This window comes from Coloeus monedula, assembly GCF_965178545.1.
Source record: "Coloeus monedula genome assembly, chromosome: 5".
Taxonomy (NCBI): domain Eukaryota; kingdom Metazoa; phylum Chordata; class Aves; order Passeriformes; family Corvidae; genus Coloeus; species Coloeus monedula.
Genome location: NC_138785.1, coordinates 56,865,082 through 56,888,517, shown reverse-complemented (window position 1 = coordinate 56,888,517; position 23,436 = coordinate 56,865,082). Strand labels below are relative to the sequence as shown.

The 23,436-nt window shown below is 37.5% G+C and overlaps 1 protein-coding gene across 1 annotated transcript; it reads right to left on the bottom strand.

Annotated features, from left to right (window-relative positions):
- Positions 1-210: 210 nt before the first annotated feature.
- Positions 211-21,703, bottom strand: SEPSECS (Sep (O-phosphoserine) tRNA:Sec (selenocysteine) tRNA synthase). Its single transcript, XM_082281316.1, has 11 exons — positions 21,473-21,703; positions 19,943-20,097; positions 17,601-17,719; positions 17,354-17,512; positions 16,644-16,797; positions 12,246-12,348; positions 9,943-10,072; positions 9,729-9,820; positions 2,577-2,670; positions 1,884-1,974; positions 211-753 (listed from the first exon to the last, which is right to left on the bottom strand). The coding sequence occupies exons 1-11, from the start codon at positions 21,584-21,586 to the stop codon at positions 504-506; spliced, it is 1,461 nt and encodes a 486-aa protein (XP_082137442.1). The 5' UTR covers positions 21,587-21,703; the 3' UTR covers positions 211-503.
- Positions 21,704-23,436: the final 1,733 nt, after the last annotated feature.

Sequence of the window (23,436 nt, the reverse complement as noted above, 5' to 3'; positions counted from 1 at the left end):
AACATTTGCATAGAATTTGAAAAGAAATTAAAAGTGACACTTTCACTGATGAAAAACAAAGTATTTTGAGAGCAGAGAAATGTGGTGCTTGGATGGTCTATGCCTAGGAGGGAATTCAGTCACTGTCACAGACAATCTTATTAAACAAAAACATATGAATAAACATCCTGTGATTTGGTAAACACTGGTCCAAATAGCCACACACAGATCGAAAGGCAAACTCTGAGTCTTTATTAACATAAAGCTTTACTTTGGCAGATATTAAGTGCATTTTATACATTGCACAAAACTTGTGTCTGGTTCTTTGTTCTTGGAGAGAGTATCAACTACTTTCTTAAAGCTGAATTCCACTCAAATTTTTATTATTGTTTTCAATAACAAGAATATAAGATCAAGAGTAAATTTCTGCACTGCAGATGCACAGTCCTAACCCAATACAAACCCAACACACTTCAGACACCATCTTGCTACTTCATTTTGCTGTGTTACAAAATCTGTATCTTCTAGTCTTCAAGTTGTTCTGTGGCTGCATTAGAATCACTTATTTCATTTATACACTTTTCTTGCTTTCCTTCTTTTCTAAAGGTCTTCAAACACTTGTCAAGTCTTTTTAGGAATACATCTACATCTTGCTTTTTAATTCCAATTGCTGAGGCAGCATTGAGGTAAGCACAAGGATAGTCATTTGCATGTGACATAAAGCCTTTAAAAGTGTAGTTATTCACAGTTTGCACAGATCCACAGGGAACAACCCTGAAACAAACAAACAAAATAGTGATTCAATTAAAGATGCCTTGACATTTTATGTGGTACCCTAGATTGAACACAATTACACAAATTCCTGCTGAAGTAGGGAGTTGCTATTCCTACCACTGATGCTCAACACCAGCATAACTTTTAAAACTGTAGAAATGGCAGGTCAAACAGTGTGTACTACAGAAGAATTACTTATGCAACAAAAGGGAAAACCTGAAACCTTCACATCAGGCAAAGAATTTCAGAGTTTTAACTTCAAAAATTGAAACTCTTGAATAATTTCAACAAAGATGGTTAAAATTACAGGACCAGCCAAGGTTAGGACAGGCAAATTAAAAAGAGCATCTAGCCACAGTACATATAGATTTACTGTCATTCATCTGTGCAGGAAGTGGAATAATCCAAGCTAATGAAGCATACCTTCTGACGTGGAAACATTCAGCTCTGCTACAAAAAAATAACATTAAGTCCATGGCAGAAGTGAGCATGGCAGCAGTAATATTCAGATTAAGCAATGCTGCCAAAACAAATTTTAAATCATTCTCTTCTTCTAAAAAGGTTTAAACCAAAATCATTAAAAATTATTTGGCTTGCATTTCATTGTAACAGTGTCTCTAAGAATAAATTCAGCTAAGACTGGCTTAGGTTATAGTTTTTAAATTTTTTTATTTTTAACACAATTAGTTCAAGAAAGCAATTTTTTTTTTCCATTTTACAAAAAGTTATGTAGGATATTGAAAGCTTATTCCCTTGACATCCAGCATAACCATATTTGTGCTGCAATAAACAAAACAAAGATCTTACACATAAACTACACGATCAGACAACATCTGGAAACTAAATGAAACCAAGGGATACTAGGGAATAACGACACTAAATTAAAGGGGAATAGATTATCTATTTAGGTTACCAAAGTTGACATAGGAAGCCTCACTGCTAACTCAGGCAGGGAGACATTACTAGTCTATAACAGTGATGAAGTAGGGTGATTGCTCTCTAACTTGTTATTGTCAGACTGCCTTCTGTAATCATGATACAATTGGTATAAAACACTTACAGGATTTCATACAATATATGCTAATACACCCCCACAACTCCCCAGTTTTTTTAATTCATAGTATCCTTACCTTGCTCCAGAAACTTGTCTTGTGAAAAGCATAGATCCAAGCTGGGTAACAGCAGCATCATTAGTTTCATCTAGATTCTTGAGTGACATGGCTAAAGTAACATAAGGTCAGGTTAAAACTGCTACAAAGCTGCTTTTTCTCCAAAGAACCACCACAAATGACAAGTGCTTTCCAATAGCAATAATCTAGCCAAATATTTGTGTTCACATACAAAGAAAAAAAAAGAAACACTACATAGAATAATTTTTGATTTTTCCACAAGCTGTCATAGATTATTCTTTGGTTAGACTATATGCAGATTCTGCACAGGTGGGCATTTTTATTTTGGTGTTCAGCAGAAATTCTGGTTAGAACAAATACCTTGAGTAGGAATTCCATATTCTCTTTTACAACACTAAGATGATGAGTAAAATAATCATACCCTAATTTATTTTTAAATCTATCTTTTATAAAGTATTACTACATGCTAACATCCTCTGCCTGTCTTCAATTAATTTGTGTCAAATGAATATGTTGGACAGGAGCAAAATAATGGGTCCAAGTTACTACTCTACTTTTATAGTAGGTTACCTTATTGGGTTCAATTTAGTAGAGTGTAGTGATGTTTAAATATATAGGAATGGTATGTGAAAGTGCATTATGAATCCACAGTATATTAGATTTTTTTTTTGAAGTTAAAACCCCAATAATTACCTAAGGAAATGGGATTATGTGGTGTCTCTAACAGTCTCTCATTGTGGTTATCTGCCAGCTTCTTCAGCTCACATGAAAGATACAAAAACATCTCCTGAAAAAAAAAAAAAAAGCAGTATTTTTTATTATTAGCTATCAAACAGAGAAAATAGTACCTATTTCACAAAACTGTTAAGTCTCCATTACATCCTACAGGTGCTCAGATGATTTTCTTTTCTTGTGTACCAAGTAAGTGGATCAGACAATTCTCTGAAATAATTCTATAAAGGAAACAGCTCCATTTCCTGAACACTGTTCTTATCTCTAAAGCTGATACACAAGTCTCTATCTGGTCTAATATATATGCTTGGGATGTCATTTATTCTCTCTGTGGCCCTGAAACCTAGGGAGGTAAAAAATCTTGAAGAGATTCCCACTGCACAGCAGGTCTTACCCCACCCCACTTTTCAAGAGCCTTCCTGTGTCCCAGCCCCTCTAAGCCACTGAGAACGAACTGTTACCATCACAGATGGCCATGTTACGGCAAATGGCTCCTCACTCTGTCTTCTCTCCATTAATACATTCCAGACTAAAAGCAGTACATTCTGTTGCCATGTATCACACAATCACATTTCCCACTAGTGCAGAGACTTCTTTTTTTGTATGACAATAAAAATCCAGTCTCTTAAAGAGGCTATGAGTATACATTTGACTGTATTTTGTTTCACACAATATACACTCTCCTGAATACTCAGCTCTGTTGAGCAGTCTGTCCTTTTCTTGGACCCCTCCCCTGTTCAAGCTGACTATAAGAATGGAAATATCTGAATTTCTGCTATCACTTAATTGGATTGCACCTTTACTGTGAAAGTGTCATAAGACTGAGACTCATAAATACTTTGGCCCAGATACAAGTCACACTGCATATAAAAGGCTGTTTCTCTTACTTCATCTGTATTTTATATCCTCCCTCTTCCCCAGTAGTAATCTATGATAATTGCTCATGCTCTTTCTCAGTTTAATATATTCCTCTTCAGATATCAGCTCAAAACACTTATGGACACAGTGAGAATAAACACCATTCTTCTTACTGTATGCTTTAGCTTTTTTTCCATCCTTTTTAATGCTTAGTCTCTCATAAAAACTAGCAAAACCATACAGACACCGGGTAACCTTTTTAGAAGATATTAAACACCAGATTTCTCCTCTTTCAGGCCATAAAAATTGTCCTGCTTATCTGCTTCAGTGTGCCTGCCTGTTTAAGCATCCTCATCAATTTCTGGACCTGACAAGTGATTTTTCATTCTTTAAATAGAATTACCTCTTCTGTTTGTAGACCAGTATCCTGCTTTGACCTGTGGACTCTGACAGATACAAATTACAGCTTGTGATCAAAATTATGCTTTTGAACAGAACCTCCCCAAGGTCTTATGAAATCAAATGAGCTTTGTGGTACCTAAGTTAGAAGAATGTTACAGCTGCTTTTCTTGAACCACTGCAGGAAACCTCGTCTCCCTTCATGAGCGACTAAATGAACACAGCTCCCCACCTGTACTTCCTAATACCACAGAACGAATTCAGGAGAGAAAAAGGTACCCTCCTACTGTCTAAATAAATTAGGCTATTGATACAACTATCCACAAAAACATAAAGCTTCTGTAATACTTGAAAAAACAAAAAAAATGGGGAGGTATATATGTTTAATTATCAGAACTGGAAACCTGTGAAAAATCATTCTTGTTTCCCATAAATCAAGTGATTTTATGGTTTCAGTTCAGAGTTTATTTACAGTTCATTCCGAGAAGTTGAAAAATATTTATGTTTCAGATGTTCAGACACTTTTGCCTTTCCTCTGGTCCCTCACTGTATATAAGCATATTATCCATTTGTTACTTTCCATAATACGCATCAGTAATGTGCTAGCCATTTTATTAGCTCTTTTTTTGGAATACAAATCATAAATTAATTTGTGCTCCCTCTGCTGGCTACTGACTCCTAAAACTGAAGCAAAGTATTATAGAAATAGACATAAATTGTGCCTACTATGGATATATTATTGGTGAAATTAGTACCGAGAAAAAATATACTGGAACAAGACCAATTTTCAAAAAATATTTGTGTGTTGTATCTAGGGAATTCTCTGATAAATCTCTTTAGTATTACTGAAAGGATTGCTGAAAGGAATACTGGAAGTATTACTGAAAGCTGGTATAAAAAGTTACCACTGCATAAAAGTATTAAATTTAATTAAATCTATTCAATGAAATTAGGTTACTAGATGAGCCTTTACATACATAGGAATTTGTTAAAACAAAAGAAAATGGAAAGATGGCAAAAAAAAATCCAAGTATGTATTTTCATCATTTTGACTGAAGCTACATGAACATAAATTCAAAGTTTCCTCTTTTTATGAACAACACTATTTTGCATCTTTCCATTGGAAGCCCTCTAGATATCTTATAGCTTCAGAAGTTTGTTGCAAAATAGATTAACTGCCTTTCCAAAAAATGGATTAAAGCAATATTTTTGTGAGGTCAAATCTATAACCAACCTCCATTATAAAATATTTCTCTTATATGGAAAATTTATAAGCACCCTAAGCAATTATATATAATTGAGCTCTTACTAATAGATTTTCTGTAGCAGGCACTCAAGTTTTCTCCAATGAACCCAACTATTATGCTAAAGTTACACTGAGCAACCCAGGCACTAAATGTCAGTTAAGTTTCATTATTTAATTCACTCTTTTACCTTAGAAACATATCACAAAAACTCATTATGCTAGAGAAATAAATGCTAAACTATGTGGAAATGTCTTTCACTTCTGGTTCTTCCAGCACCTAAGCCAACAAAACACCTTAAAAAGCAAAGAACAAGTCAACAACACTGTATGCATCAAATATGCCAAATAACTCAATGGTTTGGTCAAAACAGTGTACTTTCACATACATATACACAAATATTTTCAAGAAGTATTGTAACAATCATCAAAAATATTTGAATCATACTATATTTACATTATAAAACTATTTTAATAGAACCTACCCTAGTATGGGTGATTCTTCATTTGTTGCTCCATTGTGATAGGCACTATTATAGCAAATGAAAATAACTAGAGAGAAACAAGTAAGGAAAAAGCCAGTAACTCTAGAGAAAAAGATGACGGGGTAATAAGCTATCAGTCCCCTACCAGCTGACAAAGAGGCAGCTGATGAAGGCCAGAAAAGTTTTTGTGCAGGGTTGAAACTATCCTAGCTGGCTCTAACCACCTGTAACACTCTGCCTTCCTCCCCGTGTCACTCTCATCTGAAGAGATGAGCTGTCCTCAGGGAACAGCCACAGAGCTGCTTATGGCAGGGTAGAGGACACTGCACAAGAGTCATTTTACAGCCTCTTCACACTAGACACAGACTGCCAGCTCTCCTGTGCTTGCCTGAGACTGATCTGGTCCCATCTTACTTTGCAGCAGCAGCTGTTTTATAATGCAACCATCACAGTCTCTGCTCTGCTTTGTGCCTCAGAATGCCCAGCTGCATGCAAGCTGTGATCTGACCAGGCCACTTGGTGCACCACGCCACCCGTCAGAGAAGCTGCAGTGCTGAGCATGGACACCTACCAGCAGATAAGAGCCTAGAAGAAGCCTTACTTTACTGAAATGCAGCCAAACACATGACAAGCTATTTGTGTTTGTGTGTCACACCTGCATATACCACACACCCTCCTCATATTCTGTTGCATTGCAGGAATTTTGTTCTGGATTTATACCAGAAAGTTTTAAAAATACGAAATTAATTACAGAACCTTTAAATCTTTATATCATCTGTATCTAACATAAGTGTAATCTAACAGAAAGTGCCCAGTAAGTCTTGCCAATCTGATTTGGTAACAGTCACAAGTTTTGGTAACTCACAATTTTTAAAGGTCTTTCTTAAAAACAGCAATCAACACATTTTCTCTTCAGCATTTGCAAGACCTTGAGTTCAGGGTCCCTGTGACCCATACTTCTCCAACACAGGCTATAAGAATGGAGGCCTCTCTGAAATTTCCATCATGTTTGGCACTTGTTTAACTACACAACACCATATAAAACAGTTCATTTAAACTCATTTGCCTCCAGCTACTCTAAAGTTTGAATATGGTTTGAATACATATACTTCGCATGAGGAAAATCCTACAATATTCTCATGTTTGATATGCTACAGTGTAGCAAACTGACTAGAAAAAAAAAGAGGAGCAACAAATGTCTATCTCACTTTGAGAATAGCTGATCTTTTTTACATTTTTAATATCCGTCATGAAATGGCTTTCCTCTTCTTCCATCATAAGTAGAGCAGCAATACAAACTCACACTGAACTGTACAAATAATTTATTCCAATCAGAACAACTACATCAATGATAACTCATGAAACATAAACCCAGTATTTTACTGAATTGTAAAACCCAAACAATTTCCTCCCACTCTGTATGATTTTAAATATTTTAGATACATAGTCCATAAGGACATAAAAATAACTCCAGTTTTAATCTCAGAAAGTATGCAGACAGATGGATACCAATATGAAAAGCTCTATCACATCCCACAGTAACAGAGAAATGCGTTTAAGAAAATGATAATTATCTTGATTGTTAGATTAAAGAAAGTCTAATGAGGAAATCCGTAACTGCTGAAAACAAAACAAAACCATCACCTCTTCAATAATACGGGTAAAATAATTAGTTAAGTCGATTAAAAGGACCATATGGGATAATAGCAGGTATTAAACCTGGTCTGTAGAGTTCTGAATGTAAACCCTGAATGTAGGGTTCTTGCTCTCCATAAAATTTGACATGACAACTAAGCCTGTTGTTCATGCCATTACACAGTGCAACAACTATATTTACTTCACATGGCCTGGTTTAGACACACACATACATATATGAAAATAGCAACTTTTATGACCTAGAAATGTAAAATACGGGACATAACATAACCTGTACTGAGGCATCGAAAGTTGCTATAAAAACGTGACCTTTACATAATGTTATGAGCTCCTTAAAAGCAAAGATATAACACATTTGACTATGGACCAGCTGTTATCTGCATTGCAAAAGGACCTAGAATTGCCTACTGAGATCAGAAAACCACTGTTCTAACCATCACATAAAAGTATAAAAAGGAATTCTGAAAATTCAGTACTCCTTCATATCACAACATATGATCTCATACTCTTGGACAATTGCACACTCCACAACTTCCAGCTTGTCAGAAAAATCCCATGCCATGTATACGCTCCTCTCCCTCTTATAATTTCTTCCCTTCCTGTATTAAACAGCTAATCTGTGTAAAAGAAAAACTGGGCAGATTATTTCTTCCTTGCTTGTGCGAGACAAATCTCTTCTCAGTAATATTCTGGTCTGTCTGGCCTAAGCTCAAATAACCTGAAGTAACACCCACACGGATGAGGATCAGGTAAAAAGAGAAAGAAAAAAAAATACCTGAAGCTTTTTATAGCTGATTTTTTTTGTGTGAGTAGGTGCAGCTGCACCAGTATAGAAAGGAGTACTCAATGTCAAGCTATAAATAGTTCCTGCTGGAAGCTTAACAGCTCTGCCTCTGCTTCCTCAGAGTACAGGCAATAAACTATCCCTATTGCATTTTTACAATTCAGGAACAAACACATTCAAGCAAAAATGTTTCTATTTCTATAGCAAATCCAATAAAAGAAACATATTTATGCCGTATATAAGGCTCTGTTTATCGAGAATACTCACATTTGAAATAAAAAGACCTGAAGTTGTAAAAATATAATACTTTATTCACTTCAGAATTCTACTTCCAAGAAAATGAGATGACTCGAAGTATACAGCTATTCATTAAGACATTTATGAAAAAACTATTATTTATGACTTGGACAATATTTCTACTGTCCTTTATACATCTGCTACTGGTAAAAATTTAGCATCAAAATCAGCTTTGTAGAAAACAATAAATTCACTTTAGATTCCTTTGGACATAAGAGTAAAGGGGAAAAAATACAATTTGCTTTTAATGAAGACACAAAATATACATGGCAATACATACAACAGTCCACAATAAAATTTTGCAGCAGAGGCAAAAGTGGTAACTGCTTTCAGTGTTTCACAAGCTGTTCTCACTTTAGCTGCACAGATCACTTCTTAGTCATTGTAAGGCCACTAAGTTGGTTTGGTTTTCTATAGCCTAGCTATTCCTATGGCATCTCATTTCCAGCACAGAATTTATGGATGCCTCTATAAGCAGCTAGAAATTAGTCAAAGCATCCAGAACTAGTGCTCTGCCACGTAATCAGAGACAGCAGCAAGCTGTCAGCAGGAAACAATTGGAACATAGTTTTCAAATAAAATAATGAAACAGATAATGCATAGTTAAAAATTATTAACATAATAGTACTTAATTCACAGCATTTCCTTATATAAAGCCTCTATAAAAAGAATCTTCTGTATTACTACATAAAGAGAGAAAAATCTGGTATGTATTTATTCCAGAATTAAGGATAACTCAAGATATACAAATTCCAACCTGACATCCACTGGATTTTTGTGCAGTGCAATTATACCCAACTTAAAACCCATAGTCTGTGAACAGCAGAGAAGAAACTTAGCTGTGTGTCTAGATGAATACCTAAAATGACAATATTTTTCTCTTTTTGTGGCAATGCACAGTATTTATAACCCAACCAGAAGCTGTGAATCTCCAGAGAATGTGGTACAGAAACATTTAATTAAGCACTATTATAGCACAAAGGCACAACAGGGACAAAAGAGGAAGAGCACAGACCCTGGGTTACTCTGAGTGTCCAATCTCCTGTCCTTGAAGCAGTGTGACCATGATAACACAGTACAGTATTTCTCCATTTAAGTTTTTGTGGACAAAATTCTACTATATTAGTCACACTTTGGAACAACAAATATGAATACTGTACAAGATAGTACAGGACCTCAGTTTAGCTTCCTGGTTTGAACAAACAACAACATGGAAATCATGCTTACTTGTGAGCACCATTTAGACAAGAAGTAATTATATCAGACTTTCCAGATTCAGACTAAGTTCAATAGCTTTCGAGACAGAAACTGGATTTACTATACAAAGCAGTTTTGCAACGAGACTTTGTTACAGCTGACTTCAAGAAAATACTGCTTGCCAAAAAGCTTACCTTTCTCTCTTTCAGTAACTTTTTGTAGCCACTGGTTCCCAGAGACAGAAGTGTAATGAGGACATCTAAAGAAGGAGATGCAGATGCTCTTCCTGAAAAAAAACCCCAATATACAAATTAAAGTGGCAAAAATATATTTTATGTGAAAGAAAGCTGATAATCAAGTTTTCTACAGTTATTTTGTATGGCTGAAATCAGTCCATGAACTAGTTACCTGGATACATTTTGCTGATCTCCTGAATGAAGGACTCGCTGAAGCCAGCAATGACAGCACCACCTACTGGAACCATAAAGTTTTTGTCCAAGCTCTGAACAAAAGCATCTATTCTGCCAACTCGAGCACCCTTTATCAAAAAGGACAAAAAATAAAAGCCACAGCATACATTAGAAAAAAACCGAAACGCGATAGCATCATAACTACATAAAAGTGTGGCTAAAATAAATATAATTCCTGAAACTCTCAGATACTGCATTTCTGATCAAACATAAAAATCAGGGTATTATGTTTTTTTAGCACTGCTTACTATTACTACCGTTGTCTGCTTAACATAGTACCTTACAAATTCCCATGTTGCTGTGATTTAAAATATCAGTTTTAGTTCCTGCAAGTCTAAGTGTAGCTTCTTTTCAACAACAACCAAAAAGAAACCCCTCAAAATTTAACGGGAATTACATAGTTAAAACTGTTAAACCCCAAACACTTTCTACAAGTCTCACAATAAAAGGCTACAAGTTAATGCTTCATTAGCAAAGCTTTTTTCAATACATACATAAATTTGCAATAAACAAACAGGCTTGTTACAGTACTCCTTCTAAGGCTGCTTTCAAAATCAAGATTCAAGTAACTTCTTATAGCAGACATCCCCCACATCCGTATACCTAACCACACATATTTTCAAAGGAAAAAATGTAGATTCTGCAGTACATCTTCAATTTGAGTAGCATGCAACTGTGAACTGTACAATTTAAAAGTATGCAGCATAAGAGAACCTGAAAAGTAGGTTAAACTCCATACATATTAAAATACATGCAAATACACATATTTTCAAGACTACATACTTAATGCAAGAAGTAGAAACAGAGTTAATACCTATGGCAAATAGACTGAAAAAAGCAGAGCCAACTAAACCTCATTTATTAGTTCTATGTTTTGATAGCTTAATGCACAGGAGATAGGAAGAAGCACTCCAAGTTTGTCAGCTTTTTGATGGGAACATGAATGCCAGCAGCTACCATTTGATTTAATTGACAGGCGACCACCAGAGGAAAAGCACAACATGAAATGGTCTCAAAAGCTTTTTCCTGTGGTACTCTTGCAAGTTCTATTCACACTGTGCTCAGCATGTACATATTCCTAAGTACTCATTAATAACTACTTTCATATAAACAGAAAATTTTCTAGCACACAAAATAAACTTTGTAAAAAAACGCAAAACAAATCAGAGCTCAAATGTATACATTTGCATAAGCAAGGAACAAACAACCTACCAAGTCTAGAAAAAATACAGAAACAAACGCAGTAAAAATTCTATTTGTAGCATTATAGTCTGAAATGTTTATCATTAGAACATTTCATGCAGCAAAACCCAGCATTTCCACAGCCTCATTCATGTTAGTTTCTCACTAAACTTGTGCAAATTAAATACAATAAACACGCCCTAAGTACATTACAAATAAATCATATACCATTTTCTATTTCATAAACTCCCTCAGTCTTTCAAGATTTAGAAATGCCAACATGGTATTTCTGTCACAATTGCACATTAAACTCATCTGTGTCTTGATAGTAATGTCTTAGCAATCAGAAAAAAAGATGACTAGCATATTTAAAATTACTAATAGTTCAGGATTCTCTGGATTCTATTAAAATTTAACCCCCTATTCTTTTGAATAGGTAGCAGAAAAGAGAATATTGAAGAACAATGCACATACAATACAATGAGGAAAAATGCAAGAACTCTGCTTCACGATTGATTTGACTGATTATCAAGCAACATCCTCTTCAAACTAAACAGAAACTAAACTTTTTTGAACATAACATTGAACTTAAACCAGTTTCCTCAGCCATTCTCTGTGCCAACAATATTTTAACAGTGACAACATCTATCAAGTGCTGCTGTAGAATTCTGCAATTGAAAATCTGTAACTCATCCCGTTGAAGGCTTAATTTCTATTCAGGTATGATCCATTATGCCACTTTTAGTCAACAACACAACGAAATATTTTAAGAAAGCTTTTAAGAAAGCTTAAGGACATTTTTCCATTATGAAAGACACATGAACATACACAAAACCTAAATAAATTTAGGGTTACATAAAAAGCACATAATAGAAACAACTATTATGTTTAAATTCTATTTTTGTCTGTTTTGCTTTCTCAGAAAATTGTTCAAATATCAGACATGCATGGGATTACTCTCAAAGCTACAAAGTATCTCATAAAATTTGCTAGGTTGTCTACAATCACAGATTTACTTATACTTGCTAAAAAATATTATTGGAAATACACAGCTCCTACCTGCTGGATAAGATGCATACATTTTGAAGACTGAAGTCCATATGCATTGTTGACAATATGTGGAATGTCATAATTAGCACAAATCACAGCCAGTTCCTCCAGCCTGAGAGCATAAAATTGTAATTTAGAGAAGCATTGATTACTGTAGCTCATCTTAGAAGTCAGACCATTAAAAGACTGAGAGGTCTACAAGGAAGTCAGAATGACAAAAGTAACTTTTTTGATTAGTACCTCAAGGCAGTATTTGTCATCTTAAGCTATAAAACTTAAGATGAAAATTCTATTGGCTTTTACATACATTGCAAATCGTTGATCTAGCCTGAGACTTTTCTTGCTTCACTTTAAGTTTTGTCTGGACACCAGTAAATATATCCCAAACCATTCTGGTTTAGATATAAGCTTTGTTTTTTGTTACTTTAATGTTAACTAACATAGCTTTAGCTAGTTACTTCTTTCTTTTTCTCTAATATTCAACGTAAAAAATAGTCTATAGTAGTTTCAAGAGTGTCTTGGGAATCAAAAGCATCCTATAACAGGAAGTTTTTACATGTTTCTGTTTATTTCAAAGAACTAGCATTTGATCCTTTGGATGGAATCTCACTTGCATGTTTCTGACAAACTGATTAGGAGAAAAGAAATTCTTTAAAGGACTGGAGGGCCCTCAAATGTCTGAATGTGGACATCAACAAATTGAAAATTTTTTCAGCTGTTTACTCTTCACTTGCCTTTAGAACCCCCTGAAATCACAGTAAGCTCAACCTGTATGGATTAATCAGTCAAATAAAGATTTATGCAAGCACACTGATCATTTAAAGTAAGATCCTTCGGCATTTTAAACATACATATACGCAGTAGTCTTTTCTGAAGCACTCCAATCATGCTGTATTTTTAAAAAAATTACTCATGATTTTCCCCAAACTTTTGGATGTATTTTAGAAATAGAATCTATTTGAAAAAAATTAGGCAATATAAAATAATTTAAAGTGATGATAAAGGTAATATTACCTTTAAAAAAAAAATCAGGAAACTTACTTCCAATGCATTTTTACTCTATCTCCTTCTGTACAGCTTCTCACTGTAATTTACTGACATACATATAAAATGTGACAGAGTATGAAAATGTTTTCCAAGAGGTGGCATTCCTTTGCATTCTATTTCTATTATATTGTCTGGTGTTGTTCTGCAATGCAAAATTCTCCTGCAAGTGTCATATTAAATTTCCTTAGGAAATCATCATCACCATATTATCTTTAAAAAATCAAAAGTACTTTATGATTAGGAAACACCAGTAATATAATGTAGATACTGATCTTCTACAGTCAAGATATTTGTCAGGTGCTGCATGTTCAATAATTTTTCACATTTATCAACACAGAATCACAAATCTGAGTCAGAAGGGACCCACAAAGATCATCAAATCTAACTCCTGGCCCTGCACAGCACAATCCCCAAGAGTCACACCATGTGCCTGAGAGCACTGTCCAAATGCTTCTTGAACTCTGTCAGGCTTGGTGCTGTGACCACTTCCCTGGGGAACCTGTTCCAGTGCCCACCAACCCCCTGGGTGGAGAACCTCTTCCTGATATCCAACCTAATCCTCCCCTGACATAACTTCAGGCCATTCCCTTGGGTCCTGGCACTGGGACCACAGAGAAGAGATCAGTGCCTGCCCCTTCTCTTCCCCTCATGAGGAAGTTGTAACTGCAGCAAGATCTCCCCTCAGTCTCCTCTTCTCCAGGCTGAACAGACCAAGTGACCTCAGCTGCTCCTCATACGGCTTCCCCTCATTAACAGAATACTTGAGGAAACATAACAATATGTAGGGCAAAGCTTTTGCCTTCTGATCTGCTGCTTCTTAGACTCATTCCTCACCTTCTACAGAGACTCAAAGGAACATAGTTTCCCTCTTACATGCTTCTCTTCAAGCACAGGCAGAGAATTTCCCCAAACTAGAAACACAGAGGGTATACAGCTATGTATGTTCATCTTTCCCACTTCTTGAAAATTAAAGGAGCAATAACCTATCTTCTACAACTACTGAAAACAGAAAAATCTTTTTTCCTAAAAATATTCTATTGAACAATTAGATCCATTTTGCAATACATAGTGAGAATGCTAAAGTTTGAAGAGAATGTGATAGTATGCAAGAGAAGCAATCAATAAACAGCACCTGTCTGTACCTGCACCTGCTTCCAAGGCCTAGAATGCAGCATTGAAAATGCTACTAATCATATAATTAAAATAAAGCATTAATTTAAGTTCGCTACTGAAGTTCCGAATAGTCACAAATAGAGAAATATTTCCCAGTTTATTCTTCCTTTCTTTCTCTCCTGTTTGTTAAAGTTAATGAAAAGAAAGCTTTGTTCTTTTTTTTCTATTACTGAAAAGTAAAAAGATACAGAATTCTGCTAAGCACATAAACCAATTGAAAAGGACACTTCTCCCCTTTGGTTCTCTTAAATACAGTAGTTTTAGAAACATCTCACAGCAACAGCAGGTAAAATACTGTCTGAGAACTGATGCCTCTCTGAGAAAGAGAGTTTATACACTAGAGAATTACTCCCACTGAGTTAAACAACACTTCAAAGGAGAGCCATAGGTACATTAGCCATAAAACTACTTAAAATTATAAAACATGACCACCACAACTAAGTAAAGCCTTACAAATGCAGATATTTAAAAACAGACATTTAAAACTGCACCCTCCAGAAATGCTGTCAAGGTTTTCCTTCCTACAGGAAGATGAAGGTTATGGCCTTCAACAGTTGACAGTTTCCTTTAAACAGAAAGTACATTCAAATCTTCCTATATCTGTGGTATATCATAACATAGTGCCACTACCTAATAATTCATCTCTTAGTGGTAGAGGACAAAACAATCGCAGCATGTCAAAAAGAGGAAGCAGATAAGGAGAAGGTTCATTTACCCAAGCTGTAAAACAGACCATTCAATTTTGATAGCTGTGATTTAAGTTAGACAATAAATCTGCAAGTCAACTTCAAGCAATGTTCATAGTATTCTGACAGAATTAGATAGTTTTAACTCTCATCTTTCCCTCTAGCAGCAAGGTTAACCTATGATGAATACCGGGGCTTTTTTTGAGCTACGAAAAGAAAGTGAAATATATCTTTACTTGCCACATTTCAGAGCCAATAACATTTCTTTCCAGTTCTTGTGAATAGACAACTAATTTTTCCAAATAACGAAGTAATTAACAAAGAAGCACACACTGCAGAGGAACTCTAAACAAGTGTCTTCAATTTCATGATAAATTAAAAACAGTTAAAGAGAAATTACTGAGACACTATATATAAAACCATGTTTAAAAAGTCATCCTATTAGTATTTCCTACTTCAGCAAACTACATACAAGCCCACAAAAATACACCTGTTCAGTTGTAAAACATAAGGAATTTTTTGCTTTATTTTCTTAAGCAAATAGAGAAAGCAGGTTTTGCAAATGGTCATTTTGGACAAATGACTCAATATACCAAGTACTTCAGGCACCTGTACTCCAGCAGGTCACCTTCAGATTGAGAAATATTTCATAACCAATGCACAGGTTGAAATAATGTGTCAAATATTCTATTTCCTCTCTAAAACTGCAGTGTTCATCTCAGCTTCAGCTAGAGCTTGAATGAAATCTTAGTAGCAACTTCAGAAGTTATGTGTATGGACACATAATATTAGGAAAGAACGCAATGTATTTAAAATTTGTTTTAATGGTGATTTAGCCACTGGAAGTTGTAAGTAGCATCATCATGCAATCAGGCAGCAAATAGTGAAACCAAGGCACAGCAGGGCAAATTGTATCTTACAGTCATACAACACACCTGCCCCAGATGCTTCCAAGAGTTTCCTTTCATTGGTGTATCTTAATTGCCCTTATAAACATCAGTATAATACAGGAAAGAGTAACTCAAGCTGACTTTAAATTTAGCTGTAGCTTTTTTCTTTTCTTTTTTGTAACAGTTAACAGCCTAGCAAAATTGATCACAGGCTGGAGGAGAAGAGTAGAGAAGGCAACAGGAACATTAAAATATGGCATTAGCTATGGAGCTACATTTCCTGGATTATGTCTGAGAGTCTACTTTTACTACTTCCATGAAATTTTAAGAAAACCACTAGCAAAATGACATTAATTTCACAACAAGAGACCATCATTAACCTCACCTATATGACATGAGAAAAACCTTCTCTGTAATTCTCACCTTTTTAATGTATTTTTCTGGAAGGGGATTAAAGTACCTTTGCTAACTGTTGGCAGAAATAATTTTAGCAAGATGGATGGTCAAAACATGGAAGTCTTGGTTGGTTGGGTTTTGTTGTTGTTGTTGGGGGAGGATGTTTATTTGTTTTTACAGAAACAAATAACACACATTTTACAAAGACTGCTTACCTATCAGGTACCCTTGGAGCAAAGCAAGATGTTGTAGAATGCACACAAAGAATATTTTCAGCACCAAGAGCCTTGATTTTGGTCTCCACTGCTTCGAGGTCTGTCCGTAGCTCATCACCTTCTAATACATTTTCTATCACCACAGGCTCAAAACCTGACCAAAAAAAGCAAGACCTGAATGTAACTCAACAAATCTCTGACTAATTTTGGGGGTTGAGTTCCAGTATACATTTGAAAAACACTTCATGATACTGTTGTTTTAAAAGATGCTAACAGAAAAGACTGTGCAAATCAGACAGACTGTCGTCACCTTCTGATCACAATTCCTAGGACACAAGTTTTTGCATAAATTCAAGAGAGAGAGAGAGAGAGAGAGATTTGAACCACGAGCTTTGGTTTTACATAAATCTAAGGACAGCATATTAAGCATCTTACTCTGAGGGCAAACTGTAACTTCCTTAGTATTGTGTTCTCATTTGACTACTTTATACACCTCCGTACCACAGCACACACCTGCATTTTGCAAGGCATTAGGAAGGCAGCACACATGTCTTAATTTGTTGGAAATCAGGAGTGCAGAAATAGAGCGGAGCTACCAGGAGTTAAGCCCTTTTTGTATCTTACTGTAAGGATATGAATTGATCACTGATAGTTGGAAGTTTCGTATCTGTTAGAACACACACTGTGTAATCAATCAGTTACCTTCTTACCTGCAGTTATCATTGATTTAAAGCAAGATTTCTGGTCTATACGAGGCCAGATAATGTATTTTGCCTTTGGTCTCTTGTGCCTCAATGTTAAAAAACACAGAGTTAGACTCATGCCTGTTGCCATAGGAACCACAAAGCAACCAGTCACTGTCCGGACACCTGCACAGAAAAAGCAAGTCAGAAATCAACATGAGGAACCCATGATGTAACTTCACAAACAACTGATATTTTTCAAATTTACACCTACCAGCCAGTTTTATAACATCCAGAACTACTGAATTAGTAAGTTTGTTCAAAAGGCTTGAACCTGCAGCCTTAGGCTGTACTGCAGAAATATCACCCGATCTTCCAATTCCATGAATCAACCTAAACAAAAGAAGTTGAAAACACACATCAAGTTTTTTCACATTGCAATTCTTGTTGACTGAAGAGAATTTAATTTGATAAACAATTGTGGAAAACTTTGTATCCAATGCAACATCAATATCTGCCACAATGAATTCCATTTTAACAAACTACACATATTTGTATGAAATTTTGGGGGTTTTTTTTAACAGTAGATTAACAATGTTCCTGCATGCAAGTAAAAACTTTGAGAAGACCCATAGTAGCAACATCTTTAGCATCTGGCAAGTTTACTTTTAAGTGCACCTCAGCACTTCTCGATGTTTGTTGAAACAGCATTATAAATGCTGACATGTTCAGACACACAACCAAGAAAAACAAAAATGAGTTGTCTACAGTGTAGTGTAGCATAGACATAGTGGTATTATAGATACTTTCTTGACAAATGCTTCATCTTCATATGGCAAGGAAATAACACATACTGTGACAAATACATATACAAAGCGATACATATCTATATATACACACATATATGTATCGCTTTGCCCATCTTATACATCTTCACTTCATCTATCATTTTGCTATTCTATGTTATCTATCATGGAATACCATGTCTCTCTGCATTCTGTTTATAAATTATGGTTATATCAAACATTATTTAGTTCAGGAGTGGAGGATCCTGAAGTAATTTATAAAATACAAGCTTACAGAACTAACTTCACCCATGGCTGAAAAGTAGCAGCTGATCAAGTAAGCTAGTAACAGTATACACCTACTTATAGCTTTAATTCTGTTTTTGTCTTGGCAAAGAGTAAAATGTAGTCCAATGAGTGTATGACATTCAGAAGCATGGTTTTATAGCTTAAATTTATTTTCCTGTTTCAAGTACTAAGTTGAAATCAACAAATACTTGATAATTAATTGAAATTTACACATAATCCTCACTCCACCTAAAATATTTTCCTCCCTCATTCTTGCTATGTTCTTAATAACTGTCTCAAATCAGTACTTTTTATTTTGTGCACGTATGTACTCCTTCCTAAGGACTAATCCTCCCTAAGACTGAACCTTTATTAAGCTAAAAGGAGAGACAGCTTGAAAACCATCTCCTGCTACCTCCATCACTCCCAAAGTCACCTGTAAAACTTATTGCAGAAATAAATGGAGGGGAGGACACCTTGCTATTGCTTACACAGGTGACACAAGATGCCAGGTGACAGAGCTGCCCTGGAACAACAGAAGCTGAACACCAGTTCAGGCTCCCTCTGGCCAGAAGCCAGGCATGCTTTCTCCAGTGCTGTCCAAAAGCATAACTTCCTCAGATATCCTCCCCTCCCCTACCATGCATATCCTAATCTAGAGAGCTGTACACAAAACTCAAAAAGCCAAACTGATGCATTACTGGACTTCTCCATGAACTTCTCGTGATACTGTAGGGCTTATGAAAGCCATCAAGCCTAAGTAACTCAACCTCCATAAGGTAAAGCTTACTAAATTTCTGGCCTCTGTTTTTGTGTTTATCTTTCAAGGAGAAACATCCTGGAATTTTCACTTTGTTTCACTCCCATTGGATAAAACACCACAGCAAGGTACTCAGCACAGAACTCAAAACACATGCAAAAGAAGTATATTCGTAAAGAAATTAACGTAGCGCCTCTAAAATTATAGCGTCCAACACACCCATTAAGTGTCAGAAGGGCTACAAGCTAATAAAAGCTCTTTCTGTCTTTAGAGATCTGCTTACTTCATATAAAATCGATTATAGATGGACTGGGGTTTCATCTACCTATCAACTAATCACATTATAAAGCTATTAACAAATACGACAAAATACAAAGAGCTGTTCACTATCAATGTTCAATATTGTGCAACTACAATGTACAGTAGTTTTTAATAATATACAGATGAAAAGCTGCACCTTGTTATAAAAGACATGTACGGCATTATAGATTATTTTAAAACAGCAAGATCTCTACTTCCCTTGCAGAGGACAACTCAACTTCAGCTTATACAAATTCAGTATACAGGACATAATCCTGACAAAGCATTTTTGCTTCTTTCAAGACTTTCTAATGAGTTATTAAATGAAAATTTAATGTAGAAAGCTGTATCAATTAAATTATTGCATTATATTATTTGCCTCAAACGCTACCAAGGTCTTAGATAAACAAAACCATAATAAAATATGCCATTGGAAAGTATTAATAATAAACCTGAATAATTCAAATTGTCAATAATTTGTACCTGTAATGCCTTCGGGCAACAAGCCCTGACACCACTCTTCCTTCCCTTTCACCAACGCCACAGTTGCCCAGGAAGTTATTGCTATCCATTATAGCAAGCTCATGAAGAAACAATTCAATGGTGCTTTCATCCCATCCATCTTCAGGACATTTCCCCTTAATAATATGAAAGTAAATACAAAACTTGGAAATGAAAAATGAACAAAACTTAATGCAACTTGTTTGATTATTGTTACTCTCCTTTTTCATGCTAAACAGCAGTTTGTATTTTCATTATGCTCTTTTATACTATCTAATGTTATGAACCTGTATTCAGAGAAAAGTTAAATAATGATTTTTCCATGTATTAAGTACAAGTACATTAGCATACCCCGACATTAAAACAATCAGGATATTTTTCACCTTCAAGTGTTCTTTATGGTACACACAAAACCACTGCAGGGCATACATATTAATTACTCCCTACAAGACTATAGATTATTTGATGTATTCTCTAGACATGATGTACAACTACAAGAATTCAACAGAGAAAACTGCACAAAAGGGAATATATTCAGATATTAGAGAACCAAAAACAGGAGCAGAAGGGAAATACAGTTTTAATGTAACACATCTTCCTATCTACGCATTTTCCTTTCTAGTTATTATCTAATAGGGAAGGAAACCATTTCCAAAATATGTCAAAACCCGCAACCAGAAACATGCTCTTTCTTGTGCTCTTTACTGCATTAACAACTGCACCCATCTTTGCCAATTGAAGACAAGATTCTCAAAGGACAGGGACCCATAAAACCATGAAGATTGTTATAGGTCCAGAGGATTTTTCAAATGCCCCAGTAACAAAACAGCTAGTTCAGTAAATCTGATTAGTTTCTGAAGTGTAGTATCAAAGTTAAGTTGGAAACAGTCGATGACATGACCGAGGATGCTCAAGAACCGAAGTATTTGCTAATTCATTGACAATGATTTTTATACGCTGGAAGCAATGAAATACATTGCTTTGGCACCTTACAGGTATCACTTTTTACCTCGTGTAACAATGTGTTAATATCTTACTGTTTGAAAACATTCATTTAACCGTTCGCTGTGCCTTTCTCGACAAATGCACAACACAGGGCAGTATTTTTTTTTTTTTCCTCCCAAACGCGGCCTTTTACTCTGCGGCTCCGTAAGGTTTCTGCCATCACGACAGCGGCTCTCCCGAGCCGCCGGCCGGACACCGCGGTGGCGCCGTGCCAGAGGGCAGCGAGCCCGTGAGCCCGGGCGGCCTGCGCGCTCACGGGGCTGCGCGGGGCCGCCGCGGCCCTGCCCGGCCGGGGGGGGCTTCCCCGCCGAACCCGGTTGCTCGGAGGGCCGGCAGGCGGCTCCGGGCCGCTCTGCCTGCTCGGATCCCGGTGAGCGGAGGGCAGAAGAGCAGCTCTGCCCCATAGCAGACGGTGGTGCACGGAGACCGGGCTGCTCAGGGCAGTTGTATCCCACTCGGCTCCCGGTGCGCAGCGGCGGGCGGCGGCGGGGGCGGCGGCCCCATTACCTGCTCCAGCAGCGCCCGCAGGCGCAGCTCGTGCGCGCGGCGGCCCTGCGCCCCCTGGCGCACATAGGCCGCCGTCACCAGCCGCTCGCTGCAGCCCTGGTTCTCCGCGTTCATGGCGGCCGCCGCCGCTCCCCCTCCGCGCCGAGCGGGCCACTGCGAGCCGGGCACTTCCCGCCGGGAAGGGGCGGGCAGAGGCGGTGCGGTGCGGTGCGGCGCACGCAGCTCCGCGGAGCTCCGGGGCCCCGCCCCGCCGCCGGCTCCGCGCAGCGGGCAGCGCTCCGCGGGGCCGCCCCCGCCCGGCCCTTCCCGGCCGCTGGGTGGGGCTGGGCCGCCCACGGTACAGGTGCGGGGCCGCGATGGAGCGGATCCGAGCTCGGAGTCTGTCACCGGCCGCGTCCCCCTGTGAGGGGCAGCCCGCCAGAACCCAGACTGCTGGGCTGGGATGAGCCTGTTCGTGGGCTGTTTTTTGCTGCCGCTCAGAGGCTGTTGAGAACAACCGCGTACCTCTCCGGTGTTCCCGCGAGGGCGTTCTTCGCTCCTCGGGACGTGTTTGTGGGCACAGGTGGTTGTGAGACGGTCCTCAGGGAATAGCAGCAGACTTCTGGGGCTGGGGGCGTAGGCCAAAACTGCATCACAGGGACAAAGACAAGTTACTCAGAGAGACCTAACATACATACATACATATATATATATATATATATATATATAATTTTTTTCCCCCCCACAACTTGGGAAAAACCAGTTACACCAGCAGGAGATCTGGGCCAGGCTTTGCAACTTGACTAGGAACTGCCCGTAAAGCCTCAGCGGGTGGAAGCTTCCCAGGAGCAGGGGGACCCGGCCGCCGTCGCTGTCCTTTGCCCCCAGGCGGCCACGGGGACTGGCAGGTTCCCATTTACCTTCTTGAAATAACTAGTAGCGAGTGTACAAAAATTGAAGAGGCGCGTTAAGTACGTGGTGTGTTTGTTCCAACGTTTAATTATAACCTGCCTATACCTGGTCAACTGAATCTGTTTATGAAATCTTATCTGATTCTTCTGTTTTACAGTTTTAAGCTCAGACGGCTAATTGACATGGGAAGAGTACGTAGCGACCGTCCCGCTGCTGTAAGTTTAGTTAACCTGATTAGGATCTTTTGGACGTTTTGACAGAGTAATCTTACACACCTGTCTGAAGTTGTTGCTCATACTATAATTAACACAGTTTCTTAGCCCTTTGAGCAGAAGAGAGCTCTACAAATTAAAGTCCCCGCCCCCTCCTCGGTCCCCGCAGTCACCTGCGCCTGGTTTGTTGGATGTGTCTTGTTGCTGTTGCTCTATGAACGCGGAGCAGCTGCTCCTCCTGGTCTGTATCACAAGAGGGCGCCTACCTGAAGCGACAAGCGCACAAGTGTGCGGGTATTCCCCTTTTTTTCCTTTTGTTTTTTCAACTCCAGTGTTTCGACACTATGCTCAAATACATATAAGCAGATGACAAAGTCTGCTCTCTTGGTTTAGGAGGATAGGAACAAAAGCTTTAGCACAAGGAAAATGACCCAGCTAATTTACGTGATGTAATTCTTAGTAATTTAAATGCAGGTGGCTAATTGAAGAGTATTAGCTACTTGGAATTAAAATTAATGGTTTGTTAATAACTATGGCGGTGATGTGTATTTTGTTTAATTATGAGCTCTCGTGGTGTTTGAACTCTGCACTACTGAAGAGTGAGGCAATGTAAAGGCTTTGTTAGATCAAGACCTGTGAGCAGGTTACAGAACTCTCATTGAAGCAGAAGGTGAAAACTACCAGTTAACTGCATTTAGAAATACAGTAACGTGTAGATGAACACATAAACCAGAAGAAATAGGGGGTTTTACTATTTTTTGCTGTAAGGCAAGTGAGACACTGGAACAGAGCGCCCACAGAAGTTGTGAATGCCTCGTCCCTGCAAGTGTTTAAGACCAAGTTGAATGGAGGTCTGAGCAA